This window comes from Artemia sp. Qi Xiang Cuo, chromosome 5 (genome assembly GCF_049724085.1).
Source record: "Artemia sp. Qi Xiang Cuo chromosome 5, ASM4972408v1, whole genome shotgun sequence".
Taxonomy (NCBI): domain Eukaryota; kingdom Metazoa; phylum Arthropoda; class Branchiopoda; order Anostraca; family Artemiidae; genus Artemia; species Artemia sp. Qi Xiang Cuo.
The window spans coordinates 46,747,927-46,768,836 of NC_142798.1; the positions used below are offsets into that span (position 1 = coordinate 46,747,927).

The 20,910-nt window shown below is 35.2% G+C and overlaps 2 protein-coding genes across 2 annotated transcripts in view; both read left to right on the plus strand.

Annotated features, from left to right (window-relative positions):
* Git (ARF GTPase-activating protein GIT1) overlaps window positions 1-20,910 on the plus strand; it is a 497,129-nt gene that overhangs the window by 300,993 nt on the left and 175,226 nt on the right. The gene's annotated exons all lie outside the window — the stretch shown is intronic.
* Window positions 1-20,910, plus strand: part of PolE1 (DNA polymerase epsilon catalytic subunit 1) — a 129,240-nt gene that overhangs the window by 105,267 nt on the left and 3,063 nt on the right. Inside the window, exons 22-28 of the mRNA XM_089089651.1 lie at window positions 3,866-3,995; window positions 5,241-5,536; window positions 9,436-9,639; window positions 13,627-13,979; window positions 15,651-15,777; window positions 17,413-17,627; window positions 18,647-18,779. Of these exons, the coding sequence (XP_088945777.1) occupies window positions 3,866-3,995; window positions 5,241-5,536; window positions 9,436-9,639; window positions 13,627-13,979; window positions 15,651-15,777; window positions 17,413-17,439 (1,137 nt within the window). The 3' untranslated portion in view covers window positions 17,440-17,627; window positions 18,647-18,779. The remainder of the gene's footprint in view (window positions 1-3,865; window positions 3,996-5,240; window positions 5,537-9,435; window positions 9,640-13,626; window positions 13,980-15,650; window positions 15,778-17,412; window positions 17,628-18,646; window positions 18,780-20,910) is intronic.

Sequence of the window (20,910 nt, forward strand, 5' to 3'; positions counted from 1 at the left end):
ATCTTAAGGCAACATTTTAGTTTTCAAACATAATGGGCAAATGGGAGGGTGGGCGTGGGAGAGGGACTAGTTGCCCTACAATTAGTTTTCAACTATTAAAAAGGGCATTAGCCCTTTCTATTTTCCGAATGAGCCCTTTTCGAAGTTCCTACGACAACTCCTTCGATACGAAGTTCCCTGGTCTCAGCAAAAAATAATAATAATTGTACTCGCATCGATCTTTGCTATGAAAATGTCAAGCTTTCCACTCACTTTCGATTATTAAAAAGGGCACTAGCCCTTTCAATTTCCAATCGAATGAGCCCTTCTTGAAGCTTCTACGACAAAACTTTCTATAAACACCCTACATGCCCCCATGAAATAACTTGCAACCCTCACACTGGGGGCTGTGAGGGGGTTGTCATCCTCAGAGACATAATTTCCAGAACTTTCAACTACGAAAACAAAACGGCTATCTCAAAATTTGGATTGGACGTGTTTGGGTAAATAGTGAGCGTGAGAGGTGCGTTATTTGCTCTCTAATCACTTTCAACTGTTAAAAAGGGCACTAACCCTTTCAATTTCCAGTCGAATGAGCCCTTTTGAAGTTTCTACGACAACGCTTTCTATAAAAACCTTATATGCCCCCAGGGCAAAACTTGCGACCCTTGCCCTTAGGGCTCTGAGGGGTTTGTCATCCTCAAAGACCTATTTTCCAGACCTTTCAACTACATTGAACGAAATGGTTATCTCAAAATTTTGATTGAATGTGTTTGGGGAAGTGGTGGGCATGAGAGGAGGGTGCCCTCCAAATTTTTAATCGAATGATTCCTTTTTGAATTTTCTACGACAACACTTTCTATAAAAAACAAAACTTATATGCCCCCAGGGCATAATTTACAACCCTTGCCCTGAGGGCTGTGGGGGGAGTGTCATCCTCAAAAACATAATTTCTGGACTTTTAACTACGTCGAACAAAATGGCTATCTCAAAATTTTTATTGGATGTGTTTGGGGAAATGGTGTGTGTGAGAGGGGTGTTAGTTATCCTCCAATCACTTTCGACTAGTAAAAAGGGCACAAGCCCTTCTAATTTCCAATCGAATGAGCCCTTTTTAAAGTTTTTATTACATCACTATCTATAAAAACCTTATATGCCCCCAAGGCATAAGTTGCAACCCTTGCCCCGAGGCCTCTGAGGGGGTTATCATCCTCAAAGACATAATTTCTAAAACTTTTAACTACGTTAAACAAAATGGCTATCTAAGAATTTTGATTGGATGTGTTAAGTTTCTACGACAAAGCTTTCAACAAAAACCTTATATGCCCCCAGGGCATAACCTAAAACCCTTACCCTGAGAGCTATGGGGGGAGTGTCATCCTCAAATATATAAATTGGACCTTTCCACTACTTTGAACAAAATGGAAATCTCAAAATTTTGATTGGATGCGTTTGGATAGATGGTTGGTGTGGAAAGGGTGTTAGTTGCCTGCCAATCACTTTCGACTATTAAAAAGGGCACTAGCCATTTCAATTTCCAATCAAATGAATCCTTTTTGAAGTTTCTACGACAACGCTTTCTATAAAAACTTTATATGCCTTCAGGGCATAACTTAGAACCGTTGCCCTGAGGGCCTTGGGGGGGGGGGGTCATCGTCAAAGACCCAATTCCCAGAAATTTCAACTGCGTTGAACAAAATGGCTATCTCAAAATTTTGATTGGATCTGTTTGGGGAAAAGGTGGGCGTGAGAGGGGGGTTAGTTGCACTCCAATCACTTTCCACTACTAAAAAGGGCGCTAGCGCTTTGAATTTCCAATCGAATGAGTCCTTTTTCAAGTTTCTATGACAACGCTTTCTATAAAAACCTTATATGCCCCCAGGGCATAACTTACAGCCCTTGCCATGAGGCCTGTGGGGGATTGTCCTCCTAAAAAACATAATTTCGATCTGGAAATCAACTACGTTGAACAAAATGGATATCTCAAAATTTTGATTGGATGTGTTTGAGGAAATGGTGGGCGTAGCTTTTGATGGGTAGAACTAAACTTGATGAAACTTATATATTTGAAATCAGTATTAAAATCTGATTCTTTTGATGTATCTATTGGTGCCCCGGGGTTTCCTAAATCATCTGCAGTTATTTGATTAATTTTTTGACTGCAGTCTAATTAACGTCCATTCACTTCTTTCAAATTCCAGTTAGTCCCATTTCCGAACTTTCTTTGATCTGTTTTCTTTCTTTGATAGCTCGGATACACTTACGCTATTTTGATTTGGTTAAATTTTAAGAGCAGAAGTAGCCCCGAAAGTTTGAACATAATACCCTCAGTCGTTCTTGGGATACTGCTGAGGTGCCTTATCGAGAATTAGCATTAACACAGTGCACTTTGATTTAATTTTAAGGCAACATTTAGTTTTCAAACATAATGGGCAAATGGGAGGGGGGGCGTGGTAAGGGGACTAGTTGCCCTACAATCAGTTTTCAACTATTAAAAAGTGCATTAGCCCTTTCTATTTTCCGAATGAGCCCTTTTCGAAGTTCCTACGACAACTCCTTCGATACGAAGTTCCCTGGTCTAAACAAAAAACAATAATAATTGTACTCACATCGATATTTACTATGAGAATGTCAAGCCTTCTAATCACTTTCGACAATTAAAAAGGGACCTAGCCAATTCAATTCCGAGGCGAATGTGTCCTTTTGGAGTTCCTACGTCAAAGTTTTCTTCATAAAACATATTAATCCCCAGGGCATAAATTAAAACCTTTGCACTCAAGCCTCTGGGGGGTTGTCTACCTTAAAAACCTAGTTTCTAAAATTTTCAACTATGTTGAAAATATTAGGTATCTCAAAATTTTTATTGGATGTGTTTGTGTAAATAGTGAGCGTGAGAGGTGCGTTATTTGCTCTCTAATCACTTTCAACTGTTAAAAAAGGCACTAACCCTTTCAATTTCCAATCGAATGAGCCCTTTTGAAGTTTCTACGACAACACTTTCTATAAAAACCTTATATGCCCCAGGGCATAACTTACAACCCTTGCCCTTAGGGCTGTGAGGGGGTTGTCATCCTCAAAGACATATTTTCCGGACCTTTCAACTACGTTGAACAACATGGTTATCTCAAAATTTTGATTGAATGTGTTTGGGGAAGTGGTGGGCGTGAGAGGGGGGTGTCCTCCAATAACTTTCGACTATTAAAAAGGGCACTAGCCGTTTCAATTTCTAATCGAATGATTCCTCTTTGAATTTTCAACGACAATACTTTCTATAGAGCTATGGGGGGGAGTGTCATCCTCAAAGATATAATTTCTGGTTCTTTCCACTACTTTTAACAAAATGGCTATCTCCAAATTTTGATTGGATGTGTTTGGATCGATAGTTGGTGTGGAAAAGGTGTTAGTTGCCTTCCAATGACTTTCGACTATTAAAAAGGGCACTAGCCATTTCAATTTCCAATCGAATGAGCCCTTTTCCAAATTTCTATGACAACTCCTTCTATACGAAGTGCCCTCGTCTAAAGGAAAAAAAAAATAATAATAATACACTGTGCCAACTTTGTTCTTTACTTAGGCAGCGCGATTGTGCTGCCTTTGATTAAGGAGAACGGTCGTTCAATATTTACTGAAAGGTATGTGAATGTATATATCTGCCTCCTCCTCCTCCTTCCCCCGTCACAGCAAAGGACCATAGTTGCAAATGGAAAAAAAAAGAATTTTTCAACTTGATATGAATTTTACTTCAAATGAAACAACATTTAATTGAAACAAAATACCGAAACCTTACTTTTATTTTATTTTTGAAAAATATAAATCGGCCAGTTGTGGCGAAGGTTATGAAAAGTGGTTTTCCAAGAAGAATAAGAAAAATTGCTTTTCTTTTCAGGTAGAAGAAAGAGGTAGTAATATTACAGTCAACTCTTCCGGTGTTTATAGTACTGTTTGTGTTGAACTTGATTTGGACGGTCTTGCTGTTAATGCGATATTGCAGTCACAACAGATACACGAACTGGAAGGTAATTGAAGTATTGGTTTCTTTTTGACTGTCTGAGTTTTAAAACAATCCTATCATCAGTGTTGTTCTGGCTGTAAATATTAGCTATAAAATTGAATAAACTTTGATTGAGAACAATAACCGATATTTTTTACTTTTTAATAGATTCATTATCAAAAGAAGTATATTACTAGTTAAATCCTGAAAAGAGCGGTTATAATGTTACTGAACGACCATCATACATTAAAGCCGAGCAGTATAGACAATTGACACACTAATTGTTATGTATCAATACCATAATATTTCAGTTGGAGAGGGTAAATAATTGCTAACAATTATATCCAGGGAACCGTTATAACATAGCAGTGTGAAAGTATGTCAGTATTCTAGAAGTATAAGATTTATCCTCCTTCTAAACCAATTTAGAACAACCCTGACAAAGTTGAGGTACCTAAGGTGCAGAGGTAACCTGTTGCATCCTCGCTCTTACCAACTACTTAGAAATCACTGTGTCAATTGGTTTAAGAATCGCTATTCTACCCTTAGCCCCTTAAGAGTCAGTGTTTTTTCCCTTATTTGATGGGCTAAGAAATGGAATAATTATCATCAGAAGAGCTAGTTAGAATTGTAACTCTAATTTTTCAGCAGCTTTTTGTCAACTGGCCGTATGGCCATAGGACATTCAATATTATTCCGTGTAATTCAGTTCATTAATCCAAATAGGTACCCTTAAGAGTTTTAATCGGAAGTTTTTCTGTTGATGACTTAATCGATTTTTTTTTAATTTTGCAGCTACGCGGGGGGGGGGGGGTCTTGTCAGAAAGTTTTGAGACTTCTAGTTTTCAGCACAGCTTTTTATATACCCAAATAATCGCCTGATTTTGTGTGTTCTTTAGTTTGGCCTCCGCAAGGTTTTCTCCCCCCCCCCCTCTTGCTATAATAAACTCCAGTCACGTTTCCAAGTCTCTAACTGAACCAAAGCTCACCTTGTCACCTATAACTACATTTGCTCAGTAATAGCAAACTAAAGTTATATTTGTAGAATTGTATGATGGATTTTTGCGGGTCATAGTAGGAATAGTTAAATATAAAACACAAATATATGCCAAAAAATTGAAAATAAATTGTGTTTAGATTCTTTCCTTCTAGTATATGGTTTTAAGCACATTTTTATTGGGCTTATCTACTACAAGGTGGTGTAGAAACGATTATGATTGTTAATTAAGCATTAACTTGTAAAAGCTCTAATTATTTTAACTTGTTTCAGGTACTAGTTCTAGCACAGCATTTGATTCTGTGCCTCAGGCTTCCTTGGAAGAGATGCTTGGTGGTGCTGTAATAACAAATATTGGGTACGACGAAACAGCTCAATGTGCTGCTGCCTTCAGGATCTTGAAAACACTCGTTGCATCCTGGGTTAGAGATGTATCTGTTCACCGGAATGTGTTTGCGGATTTTCAGATTGTACATTTCTATAGATGGCTTAGGTCTCCAGCAGCTCTTCTTTATGATCCAGCCTTGAGAAAGTCTCTGCAAAGCTTAATGAAGAAACTTTTCGTTCAGGTTAGTTTCCTCTCCATAGAAACTTAACCAAAAACTTTAACTTAAGACTTTTACTTGATTTAAACTTAAGACAAATTACATGCTCCTCAACCTAATTTGGCTCTCAAGATTTCCTTAACCGTCTTTTGTAATTCACTCCGGTATTTTGTTTTGATTGTGGGTGGCTCGAACCAATGGTGTTTCTCATTTGCAATTAACTCTTGCACCAGTTGAATCAAAATGGTCGAAAACATCACAAAATGTGCCTCGGGAGTGACATAATTTGTGTGTGTAACTTGTGAAAGCCCAAGGGCAAGAGTGCTAAATTATGCAAATTGTCCAATAAATACACGGAATCCATAAATACATTCTAATAAAGGGGTGGACATGTTACACCTTGTTGAAGTCAGAGTCATAAATGATTTTTGATCTGCATTACTGAAGGGCCCAGTGGCAGATCCTTGAACTCCTGTCCTTTCTAACCTCCCAACCCCCCACAAAACCCAAATTTTCAGTATAGTTGTGCTGTTTCGCTGTACCTCTTTTGGCCTACGGTCGTTCGGATATCCTTTAGGGAACGTTACCAAATGATTAAATTTCATTAATTAAAATTCATAAACACTAATATATGACTGTCCAAAATAAAAGTACATTTAGTTCATATTTCACAAAAAAAAAAAAAAAAACGTTTGCTTTTTACCAAAATTGATATTCAAGAGTTTTCAAGCCCGCTGATTCATAATCTGCGACTAGTAGTGGTCAGGGCCGTCACATATGGGAGGGGGGAGGGGTTTTTGGTCACTTGGTAAAATCGTGGAGCTTCGCGCCATGATTTTTCTGACGCCGCTAAAATTCTTTTTTCGGTTCAAAAAAGACCATGGAAATGCTAACATGTCATCTACAGAAATTTTGAATTTGGTCGGTAAACGCAGCAGTTTTAACGACCCCTGCCGTGATTTTACAGATGGTGCCACCATTTTCCATTTGGTTATATAAGCAGCATTAAAATAGTGAAATAATATGTACCGAAATCTGAATCTCGGTTGATAAATGCAGTGGTTTTACCAACTCGTATAGTGATTTTACGTATTGTATTCGAAGCGGATATCATGCTATTTTTTGAGAAAAACAGTCGGTAAAAATGACCAGCCAGTAGGTAAAACCTCTTGCGCCCCCCCCCCCCCAAACATTTTGGCTAGTAACGACCCTGGTAGTGTTGTACCATGATCTGCGGCTTGTAATGTTATATGATCAAATACTGTAGGTGGAGATACCTCGGGCACGTAACTGGCATGCCCAAAACTCAACTAACAAAGGCTATCCTCCTGTGGCAGCCACTTGGAACAGAAGGTACCAAGTTACCTTAGTAATTTTTTTTTTTTTTTTTTTTTTTTTTTTTTTTTTTTTTGTATAGATCATTTTCACTGAATCCGATATCCATCTGTAATTTCCTTTTTTTCACATCTCTATAACCGCACTGTTATAGCTTTAACTAAGCTTTAACTTTACCTTTAACTTTTTAGCTTTAGCTCTAACGTTCTAACTTTAGCTTTAACTTTTTCGAATACTTTTAAGTTTAAACTACTACTACTAACAAGTCACCGCAGCACCAAGCCGCCTGAGGCCAACACAGCTACGCACGCTCCTCCTTCATCCCAGTCTATTCAAAGCCACCCTTTGCACCCTCCCAGGAAGTTTCCATTTCCTTTAAATCTGTCTTTATGACGTCCTCCCACCCAAGACGAGGACGAGCTGCTTTCCGTTTAGCCCTTGACGGTTGGCCGAAAAGGACAGTCTTCGGCAATCTGTCATTTGAAGAACGTGCCCTAGCCATCTCCACCTTTTTTTCATTATAACCTTGGAAAGCGGGATTGAACCACATTTTTCGTACAGCCTACTGTTTGATATACGGTCAGTCAGCCGGGTACCCAGAACAATCTGTAGGCAGCTTCTCTGGAAAACATCTAGCAAATCTTCATCCACTTTTCGGAGCGCCCATGCTTCAGAGCCAAATTTGACGACTGTCATCACTGTAGCTTCTAATATTCTAATCTTGGTTTACTGACTTATCTTTCTATTCTTACAAACTTATTTTAACTCTGAAAAAAAACACCCTGTTTCTTGTAGCCACCATGTTTCCAAAACTTATTTATCGTTTTATGAATGCCTGCAGTCGTGTTATTTTGAATTCTTTCAAAACCATCTTGAACTCATTCTTACTAAATAAATTATTCCTTGACTTCTAATTAATAAGACACTTTCTCACTATTGTCTGTATTATATCTTCAGCTGTACCACAACTTGGCATAATCTGGAAATGCTCTGCTCGTTTCTCCTTAACATTCTTTATCGCTGATTTCGGCCTCGTTCCTATCTTTAACTAGGACTACTCTAGACTGACTAATTCTCCTCAGTATCTTAACATTCCTGTATAATATCTCACTACTTCTACGTCTGGCTGTATCTCTCAAGGCCTCTGCAATTTTACCCATAGCCTCTATTTCATATCTCCTAACTTCGTGCTTTAACGCCTTCTCTGCTTGCCTTTTATTTCGCAGGATCTGTCGCTCACGAACTCTATAAACATATTCCTCTATATAAACTCTATAAACATATTCTTCTATATAAACTCTATAAACATATTTCTCTATATAAACTCTATAAACATATTCCTCTATATAAACTCTATAAACATATTTCTCTATATAAAATCTATAAACATATTTCTCTATATAAACTATAAACACATTCCTCTATATAAACTCTATAAACATATTTCTCTATATAAGCTCTATAAACATATTCCTCTATATAAACTCCATAAACATATTCCTCTATATAAACTCTATAAACATATTCCTCTATATAAACTCTAGAAACATATTCCTCTAAATAAACTATATAAACATATTCCTCTATATAAACTCTATAAACATATTCCTCTATATAAACTCTATAAACATATTCCTCTATATAAACTCTGTAAACATATTCCTCTATATAAACTCTATAAACATATTCCTCTATATAAACTCAATAAACATATTCCTCTATATAAGCTCTGTAAACATATTCCTCTGTATAAACTCTATAAACATATTCCTCTATATAAACTCTATAAACATATTCCTCTATTTAAACTCTATAAAAATATTCCTCTATATAAGCTCTATAAACATATTTCTCTATATAAACTCTGTAAACATATTCCTCTATATAAACTCTATAAACATATTCCTCTATATAAACTCAATAAACATATTCCTATATATAAGCTCTGTAAACATATTCCTCTATATAAACTCTATCAACATATTCCTCTGTATAAACTCTATAAACATATTCCTCTATATAAACTCTATAAACATATTCCTCTATGTAAATTCTATAAAAATATTCCTCTATATAAACTCTATAAACATATTCCTCTATATGAACTCTATAAACATATTCCTCTATATAAACTCTATAAACATATTCCTTTATATAAACTCTATAAACATATTCCTCTATAAACTCTATAAAAATATTCCTCTATATAAGCTCTCTAAACATATTCCTCTATATACACTCTATAAACATATTCCTCTGTATAAACTCTATAAACATATTCCTCTATATAAACTACGTAAACATATTCTTCTTCTACCAGACTTAAGGTTGTTTTTTCTTTTTTAATATTCCTACCTGTTTTTAAACTTGTCTACCCGAAGCATCGTCTGCTACTTCACAAACCACTGGTATAAACTACTATTATCATCCTTTAGACTATCACGTTCTAATTTCTCCAGTGCCGTATCTAGTTGTTTTTGTGGCCCACTTCCGCATTGGTTGCACCTAGATTATTGCATCAACAAAATTGTAGCAGTCTATTAGTATTTCTATGTGGTTAAAATTTAGAGATAGGTCTTGTTTTTTAGGTGATAGCTGAATTTAAGCGGCTTGGAGCTCAAATTGTTCATGCAGATTTTAGCCGCATTTTGTTGTGTACAAGAAAGCGGCACGTTGATGAGGCCTTGTCTCAAATAGATTTCATTGTGAACAGCATTAGGAAGAAAGAGCTCTTCCATGGCTTGCAATTTACATTCCAACATTCTTGGGAATACTTGATGTGGTGTGACCCAGTGAGTTGTCAGCTAGTTGTAATGACATAAGTGCTATTAAACTATAAAACTACTATTACTATATAACTATATAAACTATTATATCAATTTATATATAACTATATAAACTGTACTACTATATAAATTATTAAACTATATATCAGTTAAGCCTTCTTACTCCTGTTTTACTTATGAAATTAAAAAAAAAAGATGATGAACAACTTTAATAAGTGGTCGTGCTTTAATTGAGGTCAATATCCTATTATATGGATTGAAAAAACTTCAAAATAGTTTTCTTTCATTTGTCATTTACCAAAATCTTTTAAAATAGATTATCGAATAAATAAAAAAAAAAAACTTCACAGCATCAAGTTCCTATTATGAATTTTGAAGAAGTGACTAGTCTTACAGTCTTTAGCAACAAAGTAGTTTATTTGTGAACAAAATAATCTCCCCCAGTCCTATCCAGTTATATCCTAGCTAGTGTTTCCATAGCCTCGTCTAAGTTAGTTTTCAAGACTTGACGAATATATACTGTTCACTTTTCTACCATCTTCTTTTCCTATGTTTTTTCCTCCCAGGTTTGCCACCCTGGCCTGGAAGAATTTATTAAATCTTAAGAGGGAAAATTTACTAAATCGTATCTGTTTTTACTAAATGCTCAAAAAAAATTTTTTTTTCGCCATCAATCAATCAATCAATTTATTAATACTAAAAACAAAACAATTACAAACTTAAAGTTTATACACGCCCAAGAAGCTCAGCTTGTAAAGGGCCAACAAAACAAATAAGACACTATTATAAAGCACATAAAAAAAAACAGAAAAAAAAAATAGTTAAAAAACACCATTAAAATTATAAAAAAAAAAAAAAAAAAAACTGGATCAAGATGAATTTATGAAAATAAGATAATGAACATGAAAACTCACAAAAAAAGGAAAAAAATATATAAACGAAGAAGAGATTGGAAATTGTAAATCAATAAATAGAAAGGAAAAAAGAAAAAAAAAAAATGGATCAAGAGACATTTATGAAAATAGGAGAATGAACAGGAAACTTTCACAAATAACTGAAAAAAAATATTTAAACGAAGAAGAGATTGAAAATTAGTATTAAATAAAAAAAAAAAAAAAAAAAAAAAAAAAAAACATAAAAATAAATTGAATTGAAAAAAAGACATATAAATTTGGATGGAATGCAAAAAAAAAGAAGAAAAAAGGGGGGGGGGCATACTATACTGGAAATACCCAGTGAGAAAGTGCCTTTGCAGAAAGAGATAGAGGGACATCAGGAGGGATGGAGTTCCATAGTAAAATAGATTGATAAACAGGAGACCTCTGACCTGCTGTCGATGATCGCTTAGGTAGAATGAACCTGCGATAAGAGCTACGTAAAAAAGAAGAGTACCTACCTGAGCCTGACAGAAAGAAAAATTGCTGCAGAAATGGTGGAAATGTGCCTAGAAAAGCAGAATGTACTCAATAAAGGTAACTTTTACCCACAATACAATCCAGCGGAGCTTTTGCAGTATCATTATAAAGATCAGAGGAAGGGTAAAAACGAGGTAGAAGAAAAGTGGCCTTCACTGCCCTATTTTGGGCTCCTTGAAGTGAGCAGAGAAGAGATATATTAGTACTACCCCAGACAGAACAGCAATAAGAAAGGTAAGGAAAAATAAAAGCATAATAAAGAGAAAGCATAACATCTGGGGGAAGAAATGAGTTAACCCTGTATAAAATTGAAGATTGGTTGAGGACAAGCGAACGGGTATGAGTTATATGGGGTTTAAAAGAAAGAAAACAGTCAAGATGCACACCAAGAAATTTCACTATAGTAGCTTGCGGTATAATATCGTTCCCATAAGTCAGGATGGTTGGCTCCCTTGCGTCTCTCATACGATAAGGGGCTCTAAAGTGTACAATGGCACTTTTTTGGCTGTTGAGAGTCATACTATTTGACCAGCACCAATCTTTTACTTTATCATGAATACCTTGAGCTAGGGAAGTGGCAGATGGCAGGTCCACTGCAGCAATGAAAAAGTTACTGTCGTCAGCAAAAAGAATAGGGTGCACAAGGGGATGAAGACCATCAAGCATCAAGCAATCAAGCATCGATATTTACTATACGAGGATAATCAATAGGATTTCCACAATATTTTTTTCTCTTTTCTTTCGTTGTCATAGTATGATTGAAACTTCTGGAAACCTGTAAGTTCAAAAATCCTTTTTTTTATTATTTGGATCTGCTAGTGGATATGCTTCATATTCCAGATGCGATGTATCCAAGACGTCAAACAATAGTCTGGAATCTTAGTTTCTCGAAATCCTGCGGGTGAAGCCCGACTTTAAATTTATTAATGGTCTTCAGGTCATGAAGTTCAGATATATTGAAAAATGAAAAAAACAATCAACGAAGAAAAACAGCTACAACTCATATTCACTAAGCGATTCAGGCGATGGAGTGCTTAGAATATGGGGTGTGTTTGAAAGTGACGGCTTTTGAAATTTGTCCCCCAGTTTCCGTTTTTAGGGTTGAAATCTAAACCCTTCAATTTTGCATTTTTAAGAGGAAATTTGCCACTTTTAAAACACTAATTGGGCTGGTCTTTAAATAAGGAATAAGCTGCTTCCAAAGATTTCTGGAAAATTTTAAAGTAATTAATTTAGGATTTTTTTTTTTTAACTGATTTTTTCTGGAGTCTCTCTCGTTCGTATTCAAGAGAATCAAAACCAATACAATCTATGTCACTTCAAAACGGAAATGACGTAATCTGTTACCGGTTTAGTTGTAAAAATATGCAAATTAAAAAGTTCACCTCAAATTGGACTAGGGCTGCCAAGAAAAAGAAAACTTATATAACATACAATAATTAGTTTTTAAAAAAATAACATTGTATCAATATTCTTCAGGTCAGGCATATCATACAAATTGAAAAGTAAGAAAAAAAATATGTAGTCACAATTTAAAAAAGTCGCACTTGAAAGGCTTTAATCGTCTTCGGCCTCATCCGAATTTAAAGTTTCCACTAGTGTCGAATTCTGACTGAAAGGATCTACTTGTTTCCATTTCTTGATATCCCGAGTCAAATCGCTGTGGATCACCCAGTCATGTGCTCTCTGCTCCAGCACTTGAATGGGGCAAGCTTAGAGTCAGAAAGAACTTTGGGCAAGTATGGAAAAAGTTCGTTTCCAGCAGCGTCTTTAAAAAGGGACAAGGCTAAATAACAAACGTAGCAGCTGTTATGATAGTCTGGGAAAATTTTATGAAAGCAAATTAAGCCGGCATACCAGTCCGGATTTTAAATACTTTGCCTTTCAAAGCGAGTATCAAGAAGAAGCCGAGAGAAAAGTAGAGATTTTTAAGCGCTAGGATTGACACGAAATCGCAAAAAAGAGAGCAATAGTAGCCATAATATCTAACGTAATCGAAATTAGATTTTGTAATGAATGGACCCTAATTTTTTCCCCTGAATTCATAGAAAATAACAAAAGTTTTGTTTACTGCAAATCATGACTTTTTACTAGATTTTGGGAAATTTACTAAATCTTCTAAATTTACTAGATTTTTTTTATTTTTTTACTAGATCTAGTAAAATCCTACTGACGGTGGCAACCCTGCTTCCTCCTCTGAATTTCTGTCTTTCCCCTCTTTTTCCGCTTCATATCTAATTTTATTCTTTTATTTTTTATCATTATTATTCACTACTTTTTTCTAGTTCTCTCTCTCTCTCTCTCTCTCTCTCTCTCTCTCTCTCTCTCTCTCTCTCTCTCTCTCTCTCTCTCTCTCTCTCTCTCTCTCTCTCTCTCTCTCTCTCTCTCTCTCTCTCTCTCTCTCTCTCTTATTTTTATCTTGTTCTTTATTTGGATGAGTGGTGTTTCCTGGTATTTTTTTTTCTCGTTGCTTTTATATTTTAAATTGTTCGTATTCCTTTTCTGTTATGTTATATTTGTCTGTGTATTTTGCTATTGTTTTCCTTGTTTAAGTTTCAATTATTGGTACTCTTTTTAGGCAAATTATGCAGGCATTAAAGGCAAATTACCCAATGAGAATGATGAGTCAGAAGGTCTAACATATACAGAAAACGAAGAAGATGTTGGACCTGAAGTTGAACTTCAATGGGGGCTAATGAACGCTCTTCCTGAGCAAGGAGGAGTCAAAAACCATTTTGAAATTACGGTCGCTGGATATATATCTGCGATTCATAATAAACTTGTCACTGGTGATGGTTCAAGGACGCCAGGTTGTACTCCAGTCAGACGAAGACCGAGTCAAGGCCCAAAAACGGTCAACGCTAGTCCCGAAAGTTTGGCTGAGTTCTGCAAAGAATTGATACAAAATGATCTTTCCCAGAGGCTTTTTCTGTGAGTTGCTATTGTTTTTGTTAATATTTTTATTAGTAACGTTACAAATATACCCTAATGTTTGACCCTCCAAATCCGATTTCATTATCTGCAAAAAACTATTAAGAAAGTGAAGTGTATACTTGGAAATAGTTTCCACATTGTCAGCGTTGGCTTCTTAATTAATTTTCTTGTTTTTTTCGTTTTTGATTTTATGTCATGTATACAGTGTTTTCTCAAAAAGTATGTTACCTTTTCAATAATTTAATTAAGAACGTCGCGTATCTTATACATTCTCAGGAAATAATAATAAAAATCCTGACTCTTTTCCAATAACTTTTAATTTTTTGTTTCAAATCTTCTTGACATCATGGAGGTAAATTTATTATCAGTTAGCTAGAATTTTATCCGAGGCAGATATCTAATTCATACTCTTCTAGGAACTGGAATTTGCATTGATTTTTCCAAATGAATTCCATCTGTGACTTTCCAGTTTGGAATTTTGATTCGGCAACTTCGTTATATTTTTGTAGATACAGCGCTGTAGACTTTTTAAATATGAAATATTGTCGAATCTTATAGAACTTACCCTATGGTAGCAAGTTAGATTGATGCTATGCTTGACAATATAGGGCCCAGGGATGGATCCGTGCTGTACCAAAGTCGGGTGACAGGTTTGCTACCTGTCCTTGTAAAAAAAAAAAAAGACTCAGCAAACGAAATGTCTATTCGACACCTTATGTTCGAGCAACGGATCTGGAAGATCTTTTTCTTTTTTTTTCCTTAACATACTTATAATATTTCCTTGTCCTTGTTCGGCAAACCAAAAAGTTTGTACATTTCATCCATTTTTCTGTTAATGATACAAAATCCCAGTTTCAATGTACTAATTTCGGATTTCTTTCCAATTTTCGATTTTTCAAAATTTCATATTACAGTAAAAACTTTTGCTGTAATTTGTAGTTTAGTCGATCAATGCTATGAAAAAGAAGCGAGGAGACGCAGATTCTTCGGTAAAGGATTTTGTTGGGAACAATTATATTTTGTTTTTCTCATGTGATTAGTGGTCTGTAGCTTGGAAAAGCTATAGCTGAAGTTAGCTGGAACCAGTATATATTTAAATATTAATTCTTAGCTTATGTTATTGTAGTCGTCCTAGCCGATTGGTTAGCGCTCCAGACTTGAAACCCTTAGGTCAGGGGCTAGAGTCCTGGTGTCGCTGGTTATTTGGTTTGGGACGGGGGTCAATGGTGTGACTCTTTAAGCTCAGCCCGAGTCGGTCCAGCTCTAAATGAGTACCTGGAGAAATCTGCGGGAAAAATACGGGAAGCGTCGGATGATTTGCTCCCAACCACACATTGCACTCCCGACCGAAGGCATCGAATCAGGAGATCGGTACCTGCGCAGGCGCAGCGCAGACCATTGGTCAGCATGCGAAAAAGTTTTTTCTCTTTAAGTTTTATGTTATTGTAGACAGACATTTATGTTGTCAGTAATTTCAACTTTTCAGAGTTTCAGCTTTTTTCTTCGCAACTGAGGAAATTATATGTATATATATATATATATATATATATATATATATATATATATATATATATATATATATATATATATATATATATATATATATATATATATATATATATATATATATATATATATATATATATATTGTTTATGTTCTTTTCGCAGGATAGTTCAGAAGCTTCACAAAAAGTTTCCTCATATTACAGTGAACCTTGAAAATTTTCCTAAACTCGTTGGCGTCCAGACAGAATCTCTCAGTCCAGCATTGGAATTTGTTAAGGCCGTTGTAAAGGTACTGTAATAGTTTGATGAAAGGGCTCAAAACTTTTTATCTTTCCTGTCTATATAACTGGTTTATACGTAATGTATCAGGGCGCCGGAGGAACATAGTAATTTTGAAGATTCGCTTTAGTATTTTTTTAATTGAAAAACTTGTATTTGCGTGCCGTGACATATCATGTCACGTCCCCTTACCATCAGGCTAACGCTTGGTTGTCACGGATGTGGTTTTTCTTAATACTCCCAGTGATTCATGCATGACGAATGGAGCTTAAGCACAAAATTGGTCACAATCTTTTGATTGTCGTATGCATGAACTTCCCTTAAAAATTGGATAGAATTTCATACAAAACACGAAAATGTTCGGTTTGTGTTAAAAACAGGCTCCATAAACCCAGGGAAACGATTATTTATCTCGCTTATTTCCTACTAATAGTAATACAGTTGTCAGTACTATTTCTCTTAATGAACCTTCGTCAGACTTGTCTCCTTTATTGGAGAGTCGTTATTTTTCAATGCCGTATAAGTGTAAAATGGCTCTATTATAGTTTCAAGCTAATAAAGGGTCACAAAATACTTTTCTAATTTCGTATAAACTTATACAAGATTATTTTTATAAAAATTTCCTTGAAGTTTCTTTGCCAGTCTTTTAAGGAAGTATAAAACTAGTTAAATTTTTGGTTAATGCTTTTGTATGCGTTTTGCAGCTCATTACGTTAAAAACAACACATCTTTTAGTGCCTGTTGTACAGAGTTAAGATCGTGTGCTGTAATGTGCTTTTTTCATCCTCCTATTCCCAAAACCCTTAACTGCTATTCCCAAGACCCTTTTAGTAAAATAATGCAAAAAATTTCGTTTTTAAAACTCATCGCCCGACAAGCCAATTTTTAATTGTGGTGTGCCCAGTATACGCAGTGTACAATGAGCGAAGGCATCGATATAAGGACGAGTTTGGCGTGAAAAAATTTACTCGTTGGTGAGGGGCTCCCCACCCTGACCTAGACCTATTTTGCAGGCATCAAGACATGGCTAATTGTAGATAGTTATAGAATTAAGGGATGAAAGATGGATTGATTTTGGGTTGGCGCGTGACGGACAGTGTCCACTGGACTTGTATGCAAAATCTGGGACTGATTTGGTTGGACTTACAGGTGGCGAAAAAGTGAAACTAAGCCTAATAGGCTTGGCCGCTTGTGGTCTCAAGGGTGAATACCGTGTCATTAATTAAAAGCAACAAATTAATTAACCAGACTTGTACCTTAATCCCGATTATGTAGTCTTGACACCCTGCCTTTCTGTTTCGATGGTTTGCTTATTGCCCTCTTTAATCTTTCTTTATAAATCATATGAAAATCTGAACTTTCTAAGAGCAAAAGGGGGGGGGGGGTTCAAAACAACTTAAGGTTGTTTCTGCATCTCTGTAGCAAACAACTCAGTATCTCCATGTTTTCAATCAGTTTTTTTTTTTCGGGTAGAATTTTTTAAAGCTACAGTCTATGATTCAAATCAGCCTATAATTTAGCAGGGAACGAAGGTAAGAAATCCTACCTTGTAGCGATTAGTAATAATAATCTTGTTGAATTGGTCACTTGCTAAAAAAAAAAAAAAAAAAAAAAAAAAATGTAATAGAAATTCCTTCTTGAATAGGTCTTATCCCTTGATTCTTCAATTTAAGAAGAAATAGTCAAACTAAGAAGGAACTTACTGCGACTAGTAGGTGTTGGCGAATTCTCACCTCAGGCCGAATGGAAAGATTATAGTGCTTCATTTGTTCTACCGGAAGTAATTTGCATACATTGCAACCATTGCAGAGACATCGATCTTATTCGGGATCCAAACAATGAGCTCGACGATCGCGGCATGTAAGTTTTTCTTTTAATTATAGACAATAAAAAATGCTAGTTATATATTGACTGTTAGTGTATGGAGGGGTGAGAGGCGGATTTCTGAAATTTCTATATTTTACGATTTGTCAAACGTCCCATATTAGGCACCCTATTAAACTCTTTCCACGCCATAAGGTCTCGGTTGTGTGCTCCTATGATTATTATCTTTTCTTCTCGCTCTCTTTTTCTTTTCTGTTGAGGAGACAGATCTTTTTATCTTCAGTGCTGCTGCTTAAAAGGCTACAGTAGGGTTTAGAGAAACGTTTATAGCCCAAAAAGGGTATGAATAATACATACTACATATCGGGGGATTGGAATTATCCTCTTTAAAATTGGTTCTCCTTTTTGTCGAGGGGGGGGGGGGTACTTGGTTCTCACTCTGAATTGTGAGGTTCTCGCCCGAAGTAAATTACTGCGCATGTTTGTGCAAAGGCCCCCGCTTTTTTATGTTCCCCCATTAACTTTTTTTCACTAGCAGTGACAAATTTCATGAATTTTGACCCTTTAAGATCTATCTGTCATGAGAGAGGAAAAAGTGGAGATTGAACTGATTGGGCTGGAGGAGGAGCGCGCATAGTCTTATCAGTCTCAGTTGGCCAGGTACTGCGATTGTTGGTAGAATAAGTAGTATCTTGCTTATTAAGGATATCTTGCAACCTTAAGAATTTGTTGTGCTGCGGTCAAATTTTATATGATGTAATTTTCAACAAATAGAAAGGAATATGTGTCATTTTCCGACTGACTGAGCTCAAGTGAGCCGCTCAGAAGCCAAATTGAAACCAATATGACTGAAGTTTTAGCATCAAATATATCATTAACTCATTACTTTATACAATCGCAATGATATTTACTTAACATAAGTATTAATACCACAAAATGACTTGTATCTTACATTTTTATAGACTGGATGAAATCACCCTCTGAACTGTTCAAATACTATTGTTAATTCTTCAATTGCTGGCTTTTCTGCGATTCATTTTCTCTTTTTGTTTTAGAATGTCTTGGAAATGTCCCTTGTGCAAGAATTCTTATGATACTGCAGAAATTGAAATGTATTTAGTAGACATCGTTCAGAGAAAGACTATGGCTTTCACTTTGCAAGACTTGTCCTGTACGAAATGTCATGAGGTGAATAATTCTCTTTCTTTTAATGAAATGTGTCCCTGGGAGACTTCTAGTTTTCAGAAAGGTTTATATCATCAGTTATGTGGAAATATTATATCTTAGAAAAAAAAATATCCCAATTTGTTACTATTAAATGTATTTTATAACAGTTATCTTTCAAGGAAAAGTTTTTCTAGTGACCCCGATGAACATTCTCACTATAGTGCGTACATGTCTTCCTTGAGAAAAAAATACCCAGTTTTACTGTTAAAAGCGTTTTTGTGTAATTATTACACTTGGTATGTAATAAATATAATTTGTTGTAATAATGAAAATTCTTTTGTTTTAATACAAAACGACGGTGAGTTCCTTTTCCCCGTAGAGTTTGATTGCACTTTTATTTGCCGTTATAAAAAATAAAAAATAAAACCTTAAGAAACAGTTATTTCATTAAATTTGATCATAGTAAATAAAAACCATATCCCATTGCTATCACATTATTATGTTACCCATACATATACTCGCAAAGGGCTCCAGTTTTTAGGTAAGAAATCTGAAGCGGGCTATTAAGGTGTCGGAAAGAAATTTTAATTATCTAAAATAAAGGATTTGTTATTTCAAACCTCCCGAGCTTAAACAATGGGTTTCAAATGAAGCGGCTATGTACAACAAGAAAAAGATCTCAGAAGGTAGGAGAGGGTGTATTTTTATACCTACTGAAGATGATTAGTATAGGTTAATTGATTAAGTTGTAGTTTCAGACTCGCGGGTTTCTTTGTTTAAGTTAAGTACTGGATTTTTATGTTACGGGTTTTTCATCCATGGAATTTTTTGTATTTTGCTCACTTTTCAAACAGATTTAAAATGGAAAGACTGATTGCACCGGTCTGGAAAAAGAAATTTCGATGTGGAATAAAAACTTTTTGTTTCTGTTTCTACACTATTTTTTTATAATAACTATATCTGCATCAGAATCTAACCTAGCTTATAATATATATATATATATATATATATATATATATATATATATATATATATATATATATATATATATATATATATATATATATATATATATATATATATATATATATATATATATATATATATATATATATATATATATATATATATATATATATATATATATATATATATATATATATATATATATATATATATATATATATATATATATATATATATATATATATATATATATAGGGTAAGGCCCAAGGGGTGTTTTTTTAAGTAAGGTCCATTTGATCATGAGTACACAACGAAAGATTATTTCAAAAAGTAAATTTATGTCCAGAAAGTACATACTTTACTCTATTTTTTGGCATAGTTGCCAAGTTTTTGCAAACATTTATCATACCTCTCAACTAATTTTGAAGTAATCTCTTCATAAAAACTTGCGCCTGCTCCAATAACCAAGAGTTCAATGCCGTTTCTACGTCGTCGTCATCATTAAAAGTTGCCACTGAGGTGGCAACCGGTTGAACATGCCACAAAAGCATCAGTTTCGCACATCACGCCCAAATTGAGCCAACAGAACATGGGATGGAAACACACACCCCTGAAGATTTGAAGGCCAAACAGACTCTCTCCCAGGCAAAGCCAGGGCGTCAGTGTTCTGGAATAGGCATGGTTTTTGGTCGACTTCATGCAATGAGGAACCACTGTCAATGCAGAAGCATCCTACCAAACCCTCAGAAAGATCCGCAGAGCGATAAAAAAAAAAAAAAACCTTTGCCATGCTGACAAAGGGAATTGTCCTTCTTCTTTATGACAATGCAAGACCTCACACTGTATGTCAGACCCGCAATTTTTTAGACAGTTTTGGCTGGCAAGTTTTAGACCACCTAACCTACAGTCCTGATCTTGCGCCGAGTGATTGCGATTTATTTCTCCGCCTCAAGGAACACCTGAGTGGCAACTGTTGCAGTGATGATGACGACGTAAAAACGGCAGTGAAATCTTGGTTATTGGAGCAGGCGGCTAGTATTTATGAAGAGGTCACTTTTAAATTAGTTGAGAGGTATTATAAGTGATTGAACAAACTTGGCAACTATGCCGTTAAATTGAGTAAAGTATGTACTTTCTGAAAATAAATTTACTTCTTTGAAATAATGTTTCGTTGTGTACTTATCTT